Source organism: Paralichthys olivaceus, chromosome 9 (genome assembly GCF_024713975.1).
Source record: "Paralichthys olivaceus isolate ysfri-2021 chromosome 9, ASM2471397v2, whole genome shotgun sequence".
Classification (NCBI taxonomy): Eukaryota; Metazoa; Chordata; class Actinopteri; order Pleuronectiformes; family Paralichthyidae; genus Paralichthys; species Paralichthys olivaceus.
Window position 1 is genome coordinate 10,077,768 of NC_091101.1, and position 16,442 is coordinate 10,094,209.

General features: G+C 40.6%; 1 protein-coding gene across 4 annotated transcripts in view; it reads right to left on the reverse strand.

Annotated features, from left to right (window-relative positions):
* afap1l1a (actin filament associated protein 1-like 1a) overlaps nt 1-14,846 on the reverse strand; it is a 25,890-nt gene extending 11,044 nt beyond the window's left edge. The window contains exons 1-4 of one of the 4 annotated variants that reach the window (XM_069531761.1): nt 14,677-14,846; nt 10,216-10,256; nt 2,007-2,200; nt 262-387 (exon numbers count right to left, since the gene is read on the reverse strand). In XM_069531761.1, the coding sequence (XP_069387862.1) occupies nt 262-385 (124 nt within the window). In that variant the 5' untranslated portion in view covers nt 386-387; nt 2,007-2,200; nt 10,216-10,256; nt 14,677-14,846. Of the gene's footprint in view, nt 1-261; nt 388-2,006; nt 2,201-3,634; nt 3,818-10,215; nt 10,257-14,676 lie in introns of those variants that run through there. The other 3 variants (XM_020084256.2, XM_069531762.1, XM_020084246.2) reach the window with 3 other exon arrangements.
* Between the last annotated feature and the right edge of the window lie 1,596 nt (nt 14,847-16,442).

Here is a 16,442-nt window from a genome sequence, read left to right on the forward strand (position 1 = left end):
ATTACCTCCTCCAAGAAGGAGTCTTTATCAACGTCTGTTAGTTAGCAGGATTACACAAAAAATACTGGATGGATTACCACAAAACTTGGAAGGATGTGATATGGGTCAGGGGGCGGATCCACCAATTTTTTTTCATTTTCTTTAACATTGTGTGATAGGCTGTTAGTCCACATTTAGTGAACAACTTCAGTACAATGAAATGCACAAACATTCCCCACGATACTGCATGAACAGTCACTGTGTCAGTGATTTCTCTCTGACCTGATGGCTGTAGCTGCTGCAGGAGGTTCCACACTGATGTCTTCTTCTCCTGGGTGGAGGAGCTGAGGTTCTCCTGGTCCAGCATCTTCAGCAGAACTCCCAGCTCATTCACCAACCCCTCCATGGCTGCACAGGGTCAGGGGGCAAATGTCAGAGGGGGCGCAAGTTCAGCGTTTCGGCAGAGAGGGCAAAGGTCAGGCTGACAAGTCCAAACAAACCCCAGGAGTCATGTCAAAGATGCTGATTCTGCTTAGCTTCCCGTGTTTTCTGTCACTTTGCTTCACAGGTTGTTGATATCAATCTGACACCTTACTGTGGTATGCCTGTTACTAACCAGACTAAACAACAACATCAGGGAGGAGTGACAGGAAACAGGTTTGCTAATTGCTCATTAGCCCAGAAGCAAAGAAAAGTGAACACAAAGCCACCAAAAACAAGAATCTTATGCAGCATTTGAACAGAACATCCTGCATGAAAATAGTTCAGCTGCACCTCTGACATGATGTTTGCTCAACATAATGGGCACAAACCCAAAAAGTCCAGAGCAAACCAGCATGCAGTTTAATTCATAGGGATCTTTATCCAACAGTTGAAGTCATGAGCTGACTCAGACCCCCCGGCCTCCAGCGAGCCTTCACATCATGTGTTGATCTGGGAGCTGGGATTGATCCACTCCCTGTTTTCAGAACAGCTTAATAAACTTAAATAAACTGTCTCCCTCTGACAGCAGTGGGACACCCTGAGAACAGACCCGCTGCTGCTGCCGCTGCTGCTGATGTGTGTCTGAATTCCTCCTTTGTCAGATTTCATGGCAGACGCAAGCAAAAGCCACCAGTCCGTCTCCTTATCTTTTCCTTCTTCTTCCATAATTTAAAAAGGCTTTATCATCTTTCTTCTCTACTGCTGCGTCCTACTATTCATATTTTTATGTCCAATCCCTCTGCCAATTTTCACAGTTGAACCACATCAGAGCCACTGACCCGTGCATCTTCCCGGAGTCAGCCACAGGACAGCCACTGAGTCAGAGAGCTTTTTTGTTTGGTGGGCGGTCATTTGGAAACAAGACCTGTTACACTACACTAACTCCAGTGCGTGCACAGACACACAAAAGTGCACAAAAATCTAAAACACACAGGAAGGGTTACATTTTGTGTATTTAGTGAGGTGGGTCTAAAATGAACATCAGTGTACCTGTCTATAAAAAAGCACTGAAGTCCTTATGAGTCCTGGTTAAAGTTAGTGGTAAGATGTGTGTGTTCCAGGTATAAACGATGTGGGAACCTAAATCTGTTTACATTCACTTTATTGGGACTTGTCTTCCTTATGGGGATAAAAAGAAAGTTTTCATAACCTAAATAATTAAAGTATAAGGTACAGACATGTTTTAAGGTTAGGTTTAGGATAGAGCGAAGGTTCAGGTTAGTTACTTTGGTTAAGGTTACAATAAGTCTCCAGGAAATCAATGTAAGTCAATATAATGTCCTCTGAAGTCGTGGAGACGTGTATGTGTGTGCACACACACACACACACACATGCTCCACACAGACTGCTCCCACTCCTTGAAGAGAGACATACTTTCCTGAGGTGGGTCTTCCTATGGGCCGACACAGTGCCCAGTTAAAGCTACACAATAGGTGTGTGTTTGTCTGTGCATGTTAATCCACTTCATCTTCTCAACTAGAGCAGCTTCCATCCATTGAAATAAATAATAAATGTGCTTTTCATGCAGGGATCTGAGATGTTACCTAATTAAGATCTGATTCACGCAGCAGAAAAGGAAGAGGAGTTCAGGGAGGAAAACTCATGAGCGAGGGATTTGTTGGCCTAGTGAATGCTGTCTTTCTGCCAGATGTTTCAGCTGTTCAGATCCTGGCTCGAGTGCACCACTGGGCTTCCCCTACCCTAGTGGAGGAAACTTATCCACAGCATGACTCACTCCCTGCACAGAGAGAGAGATTTACACCATTCAGCACTAAATCAAATCGTTCACAGAAATCTAGGCTGCAGTGCTTTTAAGGAGTCAGCATGAAGTAGGACAACACACTAATAAAAAACTATCCACTTGTGCTGCAGGTCCAAAAAGCCAATTATCTGCTTTGACATTTACAGTATTGAAATGAGAAAAAAGTCTGGCATGGGAGGCACTTAAGACTACCCTTCAGTCATGCATGTATAATCAACACTGCTCTTCTCACATGGGTACCCACACATCTCAAACAGCACATGATCCTTTAAATCTCTGCTGCAGGAACCGTGTGTGTGTGTGTGTGTGTGTGTGTGTGTGTGTGTGTGTGTGTGTGTGTGTGTGTTTCCCTCTGATGTCTTTCAAAAGCCAGATTAAACAGATTGTGAGCCCAGCACCTGAGGGAGACTACACACAAGCCCCCATATGATGATAACACTACATAAAAGCAGGTTGGATAAGGTTTAATCAAAGACATACAAAGGTGAAATTGAAACGTTTGCAGCTTCACCAAGGACAAACCATGACTTTAATCTGAGCTCTGATTACAGCTTCTTTTAAGCCTTGACAAAAAACATTATGAGGGGATATTCCACTCAAAAAAAACACCACAAAAGATGGGTACGGGAATGTCGAAAGCTTTTCAAAGGGTTGACACATTTCCCTCCTCACACATCCCTGACAATAGCTGTTAAACACCAGACACATTCCTCACGTTGTTAAAAGTGCAAGACTCTGCAAAGTGCATTTGTGCTTGTGTGTGTGTGTGTGTGTGTGTGTGTGTGTGTGTGTGTGTGTGTGTGTGCAGCAGAGGGAGTAGTTAGTTTAACACTGCAGACTCAGAGTTTTAAAATAGGCTTACATTAGAAGAGGGAGTGAAAGAGAGGAGGGGGTGGAGGAGGATAATGTCAGCGAGTTGAGCACCTGTGCTAACATGTCCAATAATATGAAGCGTAATGCCACCTCAATCAGATGTGCAGATGTGGCTCTGCTGCATGATAAGCTTATCTCTCTTACACACAAACACGCAGACACACAGTTTCCCATGTGTGTCTAAAGTGACAACATTTAGTCATTCTGCAGCCCCGTTTCACAATACTGTTGAAGGCAGACATTCCAGCTAACCACACATGAAACTGAAAATAAAACGGGTCTTTAGAGCCTTAAACAATTACAATGCTGCATTATGAAGTCTAGGTGGAAAACTGTTCTCAACAATTCAGGATTACAGCCTTTCTCTACATTTCATCAATCAGGCATGATGCTTAAGGCATAAAGTCAACATCACCTGACATGTTTTACGTCTTTACGTTGTTGGGTACATTTCCATATCTTCAAAAATCCTTCCTTAGCTTAATTTACCTACAGCTCTAATGTACTGAGTTATAAAAACGTTCTTTCTACACTCACCCTCAACAGCAGTGGATGACAGTCCCACCATTTTCCGAGGTCACGGAGGAGAAAAAAAACTTTAATTCACACACACACACACACACAGATACTGCAGGAGATGTTCCACATTCAAAGCCTCTCACTGTGTGTGTTTCCTATTCAGTCTTTGTATTGAAGCTGAGCTACTGCTGCATATACACTCCCCCTTACCTCTCTCTTCCTCCCTGTGATCTGTTATCTCCCTCCATCCCCTCCCACACTTCATCTCCCCTCCTCTCTTTTCTTTTGGTGGGGTAGAAAGGTGGTGGTGCTCTGTGCGCGTGTGTGTGTGTGTGTGTACTGTGAAGCTCTATTGAACCCTCCCCCTCTGCTGTAATCCCAGGGATCGTATAGCACCTGGGAAAGGCTTGCTGTGTAAACACACACATGTGGACTAATAGCTAACTCACATTCTTTATTCCTTCACATTCTTCCCCTCAGTGCACATTATTAACATTTAACTAGCTGTACACACAGTCGGTCGTCCACAAGATGCCAGTGAACCCACTGACACAACCAGTAAGGCTTTGGTACAGCAGCCTTATCACAGTCATTTAAATCAAGCTGCAGTGGATCATTTCAGTATAGTAACTGCATTGAAAACACAATGTGAATGATAAAGGAGTGAGTGAGTGCAATGTAGGTAAAGGCAAGTTGAGACTTTTCAGGAGTTACATGTGGATAACTTGTTGCCTCAGGGCAGACTCGTGTGTCCCAGCACGATGTGACATGCTGCCTTCAATCACACTGGCACCAGCGTTGCACAAACAAAGCCTCAAGCGCACATTGACAAATTCACAGCAGTGTGTAACAACAGAGCAAACTCTCTCACACACACACACACACACACACACACACACACACACACACACACACACACACACACACACACACACACACACACACACACACAATGTAATTATCTCCATTTTTTTACACAATTCCAGTTCATGTCAAAGATAAATATTATGCAATAAAATTAATAAAAGTATAGTAGACTATACATCTCTCGAAGGAAAGAGATTTTAGAAATGTTTTTCTAACCAATAACAGACACCTGTTTTAATGTCTTAGGGAAGTATACATCTGCATTACTTTTAGCTTTAGCTGTCCGTATAAGCGTGACAGGCATACAGTCACTGCCTTGTGCTCAGAGTAAACTGCGTACATGCAACCCTCACTCACAGGCCAGGCCTACTAAGTAGACATTTCTGTTTTTTATTCAAAGATTGCAACATGCCCACATGCAGAGGGGCTGTAAGGTTCCAACTGGATGAATTGTAATTAAATTAAAAATAGCAAAGTTGTCTCCATCCATTGTTTTGTGCCTTTCTTTAATGATGCCTCATTTTAAAAACCATAAACATGTTTTTCTGCAAAACTCTTCACAAAAGACACCAAAGAATTTCAAAAAAGTAAAGAGAGACTACTAATGTGACCAGATATTCCACATATTGGTACTTTAAACAAAGGTTTGACATCCTGTCCTACTATACTTATACTATACTATAGACAATTTAAAACAAAAAAACAAAAACCTTTCAAAGAAAGAGACATGATACAGAATTAACTATGAACATTGACAAGAACAATGCCGAAATAATACATTAGTCATACAGAGGATAAAAAATCCCAGGGTTGTCAGTGAAGATGATGGAAAATTAACTTCCTAATTATGTACGTAGGACGTCCTCCTACTGTCTAATTTCATACATGGACCAGACCTTCCCTGAGGCTCGTGTGGCATTTTCCAGCTTCTCCAAAACCCCCTCTAACCGTGATGCCACAGACACACCCTGACAAACCTCTCCTCTAAATGTGACCCTGCCAGGAAAGTTGTTAACTCACACAGGATAGTGGATACACAGAGGAGATGGGGAAACACACAACACTGAAAAATACACCTCTCGTTACAACTACTTGGTAAATACTGTAGCACTCATGTGTTTGTGTAACATTTGAGTATTCCGGATAGGCGGTAGAAACACATTTGAAACTTGGGAATTTCTAAAGAAAATAGATTCATATTGAGTTTTTTCTTTAATTAAATGTCCTTTTTTTAAATTAACTTATTGCATTGCTGAGCTGACCTGTCCTTCTCCTCCAACACTTTTCATTGTACTGCTGATGAACCTGTGTTAACTTGCATAATGAATAAAACTTGAAATTTGATTGATTATACAACTAGAACGACACTCAGTAGAGTCCATACCTCTGCCCAACAGTCCCATAATAAAACCACATTTAAATTCACTAGATTAACATTTTTATTTGGATCTGCACACACTCATGTGATTATTTTCATTATGATCCTCAAATAAAGAAATAAGAAATAAACACCCCCATAGAAATGGGTTGAATACTTTTTGCAAAATCCTGCTAACAAACAAACGGATAAAAACATAACCTCCTTCACAGAGGTTATACAAAACAAAAATGTAACCATATAGAGGTAAATCCTGTTTGGCAAAGCTGCTGTGAGAACCTCAAAGTACCATCTGTGACTCCACAAGAGATCAGTGTCTAATGAAAACTGCTGGGTTTTTCTGGGAAGTCTCCTCTTCCTTATTGTCTTTGGACATGTTAGGTATACAGTGCAGCCATTTCCCAACCTGATCTGACATGAAAGAGCGCTGCAGGTCGAAGACTCTGAGGTGTCCACAAACACAGTGTGAGACTCTCTTTGTCTCATCACTGCAGAGGCCAGATGAACAATATGACCCCGCGACTTTCCCATCATGTTAACAAGTCACAGGAGAGGTTTGAATGTTATCTTCATACCGTGTGAGGGTTATCTTAATACCACCATCCAACTTAGTCATCAAAGCTGGGACATGAAGCTGAATCACAGCTTTTAGAGACACAGATGAGGAGATGTCATATCTCCGGTTCAGAAACCACAGGCTTTATCACACCCCTCTGGCTCTGCTTAGATGACTGAGGTGTGTGTGGAACCAGCACACTAACAAAGGTGAGCCAAACCAGATGGCTACAGTCATTTAATTATATTAAGAGCTGTGCCAAAGATGTCTTCTCTCACCAGCCTGTGCCCCATCATGATGAAATCTCCTCCCAGTCGACAGATTCCAGGCATTTTCTAAGTGTGACGGTTCTCCTCTCCCCCAGCACTAAACGTGTCTGGGCATTCTGATATCTGCGGAGCCCATGAAAGTTAAACAGAGACTGTTCTGGTTCAATGGTCAGATGATAAGAATCAGCATGACTACATCTCTGACCTGACTGACATTAAACTTGGCTACTGTTTGCTCAGTATAGTCATCAATTTAGCCTGGATTTGAAGAAATGAAAATATGTGGGTCGAGAAAATGAATCAAATTACAGTGATTCCCAGGAGAACGAAGAAAAAGGAAGCACATCAAAAAATGGCGAACACATATGGATGGAGAATCACGGTTCCAAGTCTTATAAAACAATCAAATAAGCAGAGATAAGGCTGAGACCATCAGAGTGGACATTTAAATGTCATGCTAACTCTGATCAGCTAACAACTGATTTCAGTCTCATTGAGCATGCTACCAACTTGTTTCCTGTCCTACATTAGTTAATGGACTGACCAACTGTACTGCGATGCCCCATGTGCTCCCTATAGAGATGGAGCTTCCTCCCTCTGTTGATGACATCACTTATCACCTCCAACCGTCTGTTTCCTCTTCCTGTCAGCTGACCCACTCCCACTTTTATGGTACCGTCTCTGGTGACCCTATTCTCAATGCATTGTCTCAATCCTGAGCTCAATACAATTGACTGTCTACTTTTACAACTGTATCTCAAAGGTGTGACAATATAATGGAGCTCTTAAAACGCGCCATTATTACGAAGCTTTATTTAGCTACTGCAGTATAGTCCCCCTCAAGAGTGTGAATTTCATTTTTATAGCTTTGATATGGACATTAATCATGCTGCTGGACATTTTAGACAAACATACAGAGCACATGCCCTTTACATAACATGCCGGAGACGAGCAGCAGGTGAGGGGCACATGTGGAAAAACTTATTTGGTTTGGAGGAGTCGTAAAGTTACACAAATTGAGGCGAGAGGAGGAAAAACATGTTATGCCCACTGTTTTTATTGTAGACGGGGAGATGCTTCAGGTTATCATAAAACAGTCTACAGATCCTACACTCTATTTTAATCAGTGTAGAGAGTATAGTAATACTAGAGATGAGAAATGTCCATGGATATATAGATGCTTTGAATTGTTTTGTGAATACTGCAGGTAGTATTCTTTCCTTGTTTTGACTGGTACAACTGATTGAACATGGCTTTGTTAAAAGCATCCACTTGTATGGCTTTTTACATATTTGTATACATCATTGAAATTAAGGTTGTATGTATCCTGCAGTCTACGTCTAGAACAAATATCTAGCTTGAACGTGCATCCTCACTCCCTCTAATTAGGCCGATCTACTGAGCTCGTCCCAGGGAGACAAATCTAGTCTAAGTCATTAGACCTTTCAGATGGCTGAGACGTTTCCATGGTGACGTGGTAGGAGAATTATGGGTAGGTGCAGTCCCTGATCACCTGTTTTAGCATTATCAGGCTTTTGAAGGCCAGCGACAGAGCACTGACGCTTTTGATGTGTGTGTCACGTACACGTACACACACACACACACACTAAGGAATCTTTAAAAGCTCATGATTTAACAAAGACAGTTGTGTCAGAATAAGTTGTTCCATTACTCGCGCAACAGTGCTCATTCATCCTCCCAAAAACCTTATGCCCCCTGTTAATCCTTTACTTCCTGCCTATCGTGCTAATAGCTGATCAGTGTGCCAATTTAGTGCTCCGATAGGATCAGGAAGCCTCCAGGGGATTTCCTAGTCTTTCCTTCCTTTTCCCTCGTCTTTTCATTCATTCTGCCTGAGACATACTCATGTACCCACATACCAAAGAAAAGCAGGTAAATCATGGAAAGAGGTGGAGGTGGTGTAATCTTGGAATAGTAGCACACAAGACTGTATATACAAAGAGCTGGTCAGGTGGCAAAATGTGCATCTGCATTTTTGTCAACATGGCTTTCGGTCAATGGTCAAAGGTCACAAAACCGCTCATGGTGTGGGCGATGTCCGTCTGCTCAACTTCTCTTCCTTCTCCCCCATTTTTCATCTAATCTATTCAAGTCCGGGATGGCACAGAGGGCTTGACTCAGCCTGCTGCCAGACAAAGGCTCTACAGTATTATTCAGATCCTGTATCTGCCCTGAGTCCTATGAGATCACCACAATGCTATGTCTCCCTCACACTAAAGTATTCACACACTGAGAAAGATGCTATTCTGCAAGTGGAAGTACAGCTCTACATTGATGTTGCGCAGACTCTGGTAATATACACAGAACACACATGCACGCAGGCCAGGAAACACACACTTACAGGCTCACACAAGCACAAAGGGGAAAAGGAACTGCTTTGTCTCGATTTGGGATTTTTTGTGTTAATGGGATTTTGACCGGAGCAACGTCTTCAGTCATTCAGCAGAAAACTAGGACACTCTTGAAATCTTATAGCTGTTGTCTGATTTGTATTCTTCATACAAATTCTCAGTGATTATCTGAGGTGCACTTTGTATTTTGTGCCAACTAGTAATACGAAGGGGAACCACCAAAATATAATCAAATTCTTAGAAAGAATAAAGTAGTGACTGTGCTCCTCATCAATGCTGTTCTAACTTATTGTTGTGGTTTCATATATCTGCACACTTTCTTAAGACTAAACACCCTTTCACCACCGTTCAATCACTTCTTAAAGTAAGTTAATTATCTCCAGAATCAATAATCATGTAAACTGTCAGTTTTTAAAGCAGCGTTTGATGATGGAACAGGGGATGTATTATGTCACAATTTTCAAATATTCTTACAACAAAGGACACAATGAAGCTGAAAGGGTAAGTTGTATATCCCTAATTGAAAAAGATGAATGTTACTCTGAATTAATACACAACAGCTCAAATACAAGCTTAAACAATTATCACAGAATTTACTCAGCACAGTTTCACTACTGTAAAGTACTAAAGTAGTAGTAGTTGCAGACAGTATTTGTAGTTAACTTTGTTTGAATCATCAATACTAAAAATTATTTGTTGGATCAATAAGCTAACAACATCAAGAGAGTTTTATGGAGATTAAAAGTCTCTACAGTTCACGAACATAGAAGACAAAGAGTGAGTGTGGGCAGTGTGAAGATGAGGGCTCAATAACTGTATTTTCATGAAAATGTTTTCATTTCAATAATCTCTGCATTACAAATGAACACAGGGAGGACATTTTACAAACTTTAACTTCTTGTTGTTGCATTTAACACAGTTATGCCTGTGGGGTAAGTAGAGAGATAGTTTTGTCAATAAAAGTCCAGAATCACATTGTCAGTACAATTTGTTCACTGCTCTATTAGAACATCTACCTGGATTCTCCCTTTCGCCTAAAAAAATAAAATTTCTATACATGTATAATAACTAAATCATATATCAGTGCTAAATTATAGCTGTCAAGTAACATACATTAAAACTAACAAATAACAGCTCTTATTAGTGCTAGTACATACCTGTGTGCATATGAACCCCAGGCAGCGTCACTTTTCACCCTCTGCAACACAAGAAAACACCACATTGTCACATACACTCTATAGACCCCTGCTGTAATGTTGTGCAGCATATCTCCATGGACACTCTACATAAACAGCTGTGCAGAGAATGACCATTGTCTATACATGGTGCACATGTGCACGACCACACACAGACACACGGCCACGGACACACAGACACACACACACACACACACACATGAATCATCGTGATCTACTCATTACTGGGTTACAGAGGGGAATTCCATTCTTATAGGGCTGGTCCACCGCAGACATGCATGATTTACAGTTCAATGTCATGATGGGGCATATAGAAATATATAATAATATAAGTAATACAAAAATACTGTATGTAGGAGTGTCAGCAAGTCTGCACAAGTATTTTACGTCTGAATTTCTGATCTGTTAGAGAAATCAAAACAATGAAACTTAAGAGTTTCTTCAAGGGCTGGGCAATTTAACTATGTCGATATGAATCTGAATATATTTTTCATCAATATCAATACATTAAAAGTTTGATATACATCAATATAATGATGCAGATGTATATTATTGATCAACTTCATTTTTGTAAAATGTTTTGCGGTTTATTCTCTGCTCATAAAGAAGAGTTAACCATCACTTAGGAGCAAAAATCTGTCTTTACACCTAAATGCAATAATAATATAACACTGAGTGATGATTGATATGAATTAATTTACTTTGATGTAAATGTGGTCAAATTGAAGCCCTAGTTTCTTCTGACTGGAAACTTTTGTCCACAATCAGGACAATGACATTGTAGTTAGATTAGCTAAAACTGCTTAACACTCAGCCTCTAACATAGTGTATCAGTCTTTAACAATGTTATAAACCATTTCCACAAACGCTGCTTTTGTTGCATGAACATGCAGATTGCAGTGTACATAATGAGAAATGTGTTATACATGCACACACAGTGAGGTCACTCACTGACCATGGGATAGATGACGACAGCAGAATGCATTTTAATCCTGCTCATTTGACCTCCTAATCTAAACCCAGTGAAAACACGTGTAAATTCAAATGAAGCTCTTAACAAGCCTAAAGACTCAGCGTTATGCTGAATAAAAATGAATTCCCTATTTATCTCAAATGACATGCACAGATTCTCTTTTTACAGATCTCTCAGAGGAATGTCGATATGTGGAGCACTCCAACCATCTCATTAGAAGAAAGGCATGGATTGAAAAGGGATTTCAATCCATGCAGTATGGTTAATTTACACATGATTGTCCACAGCAGATCACCGTTTTATCCACATATTAAGTATGCACCTAAATAATCCTGACAAAAGCTGCAATTCATCATATCTGCAGGGCTAAATCACAGACAATCCCAGCCCTGCAATGCATGTCAGTGGGGACAGCCTCTCCCCTCTCACACCCACCTGATGCTCAGCTTCTCATGAGGTGACGGTGGAAACAAAACCTTTATTACGCTGCTGCTCCAGCTGGCTTGCAGAGCGCATATTAAAAGTCTCCCACCATTCAAGCTCATACCTGCCTCTCATCAAACTTACCAAGCTTGAAGTTGTATAACTCCACACAGCAAGGCAATACCAGACGTAACTTTTGAGGCAAATGCTGACTTAGGTAGTTATTTATTCGGTTAACTCTCATTAACACCTTATCTCAGCTTTTGTAGCTAAAATCAGACAAGGCTAGTGATTACAATGTAGCATTAGCATTCTAAGAGGATAATTCGTGCTGCCTTTATGTACCAAACGAGATATGCCCGTTTAAAACGATGCAACATCACTGCCCACATAGTTCCACATGTCCTTTATGTTGGCATGTCTCTTGAGCAATACATCTCTTAGAGGACAGCACAGAGACAAGAGGGCCTGACAATAACATGTTGATGGTGAAGGAGGTTTTGACGATGCGTCTCTTTAGAAAGAGATATTAGTGGCTGTTCACTTTGCCCAGTGAAGTTACATCATAAAGATGCCTGTAGTTTGTTACCAACTCACAAAGTCTCTCCTCGGAAAAGTTCGGTCATCGTTGAAATGTCATTCTTGTGTTTTATAGTTGAACTATTGGCTACCCTGCCCCCACTATTTCCTGTGGTACTACTCTATTTTGTCCATATCTTTGAGCTTTCAGAAGATGCACAAATAAGGGAAAAAACGACAGAGTACGGACAGAAGGCTCTGTACGTTGCCATATATATCTACCATTGAGCATAAATGAGCTTTAGGAGCCACACTTCTATCAGGTGTTAGTGAAGAACAAAAATGTAGATTGAATACAGGACAAACATCAGGTTCACACAACCATGGTTCTGAATATAAACTAATATGCTCTGTATCCCAATTCAGGAGTCATTTCCGTTGGAGAACTCGGCCTACAAAGGAAGGGTCTTCATAGGCAGAATCAACTGCAGATGCCATGAAAAATGTATCAGTCTGGTCTACAGAGCATTACCTCACCAGCTTGTCCCAGCCTTGCTGTTGAATTGTCAGCTACCTTGAGACACTGCACTTACTGCAGCTTAGTCCCCTGCGTAACTAGCTTGTTAGCTTCACGTGTAATGACTCCTTGAATAAGTCGGCCAGAGAAAGATTCATTTGTTGTATCCTTCGTTACTAAGGACTGAAATTTGCACTTGAAGGAGCCTTTGCAATGTGACAGGTTAGTCAAAACATGATAGCGCATCCTCAAATGCAGCCTCCGAAGGATGTAGCCACTGAATTAGGACAAAGCACATGTCTGCTAGGTGTATATAAGGCTGCCACATTCACCATATCATCTTTAATTTGTATATAATGATAATACAATATGTCAGAGTCAAGTTTCAGCTCATTGTGCTGCCCCCAGGTGGATACAATGTCAATGAATGCTGCTTCAATAATTGTTGCTCAGACCAAGTAAACAAGAAGAAAGCCCCATTTTGAGCTTGCCAAGAGTATTTGTTATTATTTGTAATTCATTTATATATTTACTGATGACTGAACTAACCATTACTCACTGCTCTATTGAACAAAAACAAAGGCTAAGAATATTGACAATAGCTAATCCATTCTTTTAAAGAGCATACAAACAGTTGGGTGCTCCCTTGGGATCACCAGCCCTCACCGTGTGTTTTCTCCTGCAGGGTTTAAAACACAAAGCTCAGATAGAAAGTTAGTCAAGCGAAGTTCCTGTGTGTGTTTGTGTGTGCGAGTGTGTTGACAGGGATGAGAGTGACAGACTAAGGTTTCTATCAATATGGACAATGGCTAAAGACACATCCTCTTTTGGATACTTTGTGTTACGCTAAACAGACGGCTAACATCCACATACACTGACGATCCGAGGAGGGATGGAAAATAGTTCAATCCAATGCTGGAAAGACAGGAAATAAACGACTAAAAATAAAGTCTCTAATTTATTTCATGTATGCAATGAGACTATTAAACAGCTGCAGGAAATAAGAAGACAGAAGATAAAGAACCATGTGCAGTTCGTTCCATTTCCTTTCACCTCCAGTCAGTCGAGTTAAACTGTCCATAAAGTTGATCCTCATAATCACTACCACATGTTTACCTGCCGGGCGACTCGCAGCCAGTCTGTGAGAGGCGCACAAGTGTTTCCAGCTATATGAGCAGTAACATGATACAGCAACATCAGCTGAGAGTAACAAAAAAAACTGATCTGACAGCTTTAATCAGCTGTAAACTGAAATCCTCATAAACGCTGCGTTGGGCCACACCTCATCCTGTCACTGCTGTCATTTCTAATCTTACTGCCAAAAGCCCACAAGGAAGCTAATTCCATTTATTTGCTTTGACAATGAGGAAAAATGTTGTACTGCATGTGATGAACCCCTCCCAGAATAAAAACCCACATGGAGCAGAATAAAAACATTTCTTATTCCCAGCTTTTAAAACACAAAAACACTGTATCCTCCATGGGCCTGCATGGACGATTCACTGCAAATGGTGTAAAATATCACAGATTACCATGACAACCCTACATATCATTTCATCCAGATATTTGAATTGACTGGGGAGGAGTGGGATTTACTTTTCAACACAATAATCCGTCAAGGATCAGAACGTGGCTTTAGGTCTTCAGTAGAAGCAACATTCACTTTTAAAAATGTGCACCACCATTATGTTTTTCAAATGAAGTGGCAGACAATTGATTTCTGATTGAAAACGTACATTTCCAGAATATCTCTGAAGCAGATTGTGCAATATGTCAGAAACGTATTCAAACTTTAACTTTAAGATGAAAAGTACAAAATGCCAGCTATCTCCCCAGTAAACCCAGTGGAGGGTAGAGGTCATCGTCTGTGTGACACATTCACACATAATGACAAACGTGCATCTCTAGAACCACATTAACAAACTGCACAAAGAGACGCAAACCAGCCAAACCAGTCCAAACACACGTTTATCAAGAAAAGTCAACTTACATGTGTGGCCGCTTGTGTCCATTCCGCCGGTGAAGAAGTGAGAGGCTGTTGAAACTGTGTGTGTGTGTGTTTTGGTCCTGTGTGTGTGTGTGTGTGTGTGTGTGTGTGTGTGTGTGTGTGTGTGTGTGTGTGTGTATACAGTGGTTGCTGCTGCCTCTCCGCTGGGTCCTACAGTCTGCCTCCATTAATCCTCCGTCATGTTCTACTACACACGCGCGCGCACACGCAGGTGTTTTCTGATTACATCCCTGCCTGGCTATATGGGCGTGGACATGTTGACTGACAGCTGTGGGCGGGATGATTTTGGACCTGGCGTCAATCTCATTGGTGTTTAGAGTTTCATGAAGTCATGCATTTCACATACAAACCATGAAATTGTTGTAGTTGTTGTTGTTGTTGCTGCTGCTGCTGTTATTGTTGTTGTTGTTGTTGCTGCTGCTGCTGTTATTGTTGTTGTTGTTGCTGCTGCCGTTGTTGCTGCTGCGGCTGTTGTTGTGGATGTATGTTACATTACCTTCTGGACTCTTAATCCATTTTTGCTCTACTGTCATCCTATCCACTGTGTGCCTTTTGTACTATGTACTATGTTGTACTGTGTTTTGAATACTTAATATGTTGCATACTTATATGTTCTGTCTACTTATAAGATCAGAGCAAAATGGCATTTCGATCCTGTCTATGTCCTGTACATATATGGTAGAATTGACAATAAAGTTTAACTCGACTGAAGACTGGAAATAAAGTACACATTGTGTTATAGATGGTGTTTTTTATTAGAATGTGCTATTTGTACATATGTTGAAGCTGCAAAATAGAATAAAGAGAGCTTTAAAAATTACATAAAATGCTAGTTGGGATTACGTTTGTGTTCATGGTGAAACTCTGGATGTCATTATCAAGGGAATGCATGATGGACTTCTCAATGGACGTGGAGGTGTCCTCTTCAAATCTTGGTAGAGTAGACGGTTGTTTTTCATGTTCTTTAAGATGACCTCACTGGTTTTGCTAAGATAATAGAAATGAAAGACTGATTTGAATTTCTGATCTTGAACATCACAACCTGACAACTGGGAAACTCATTTTAAAAATGGAAACTGCACAACCTCAAGCCTTAACTGACACTCGAACCTGCTTAGGGATACAATAAGATAAACAATATAAAAATGAATGTAAGCTTTATGAATGGGGTCACATGAGTGGACAGCCACTGTATATCTGAATGACATCAGAACAACCAAACCAGACAAAATATTTGACTCCTCCATATCGCAGTTGTTATAGTTCATAGTTGGACAACTGTAATCTCTCCGAAGATTTCCCATCTTATATTCTGCAGAGTGTTTCATTTACTTACCTTTCCCTACATTATCAATATCTGCATTTCTTATTCTCTTTTCTCCTGTGTATAAAATGTCTTCGTCTTCTAAGCCAAAGAAACTATTGCTTGGTAACTTTTTGGGAAAACAGGTAGGACGAGAACAAAGGAGTATAGGTATGTGTGTCTGACGGATGTGGAGATGTAAAGTGAAGACACTTCCAACAGGAACACAAACACAGAAAGAACCGATGATTGTGTTCTTCAAAGATTAAACTGAATAATATTTTTTTATCAGAAGTTATATGTCTAATTGCATTTAACGTAGACCAAGAATTTACTCATCACCACATGGAATAATAACTATCAACTGTAATAAATGTTTGATCTTAGTTTTCTATTGTGTGTTTGTTTTTACAAGTGTTGCTCGGACTTTTCTTATATTCAGTAG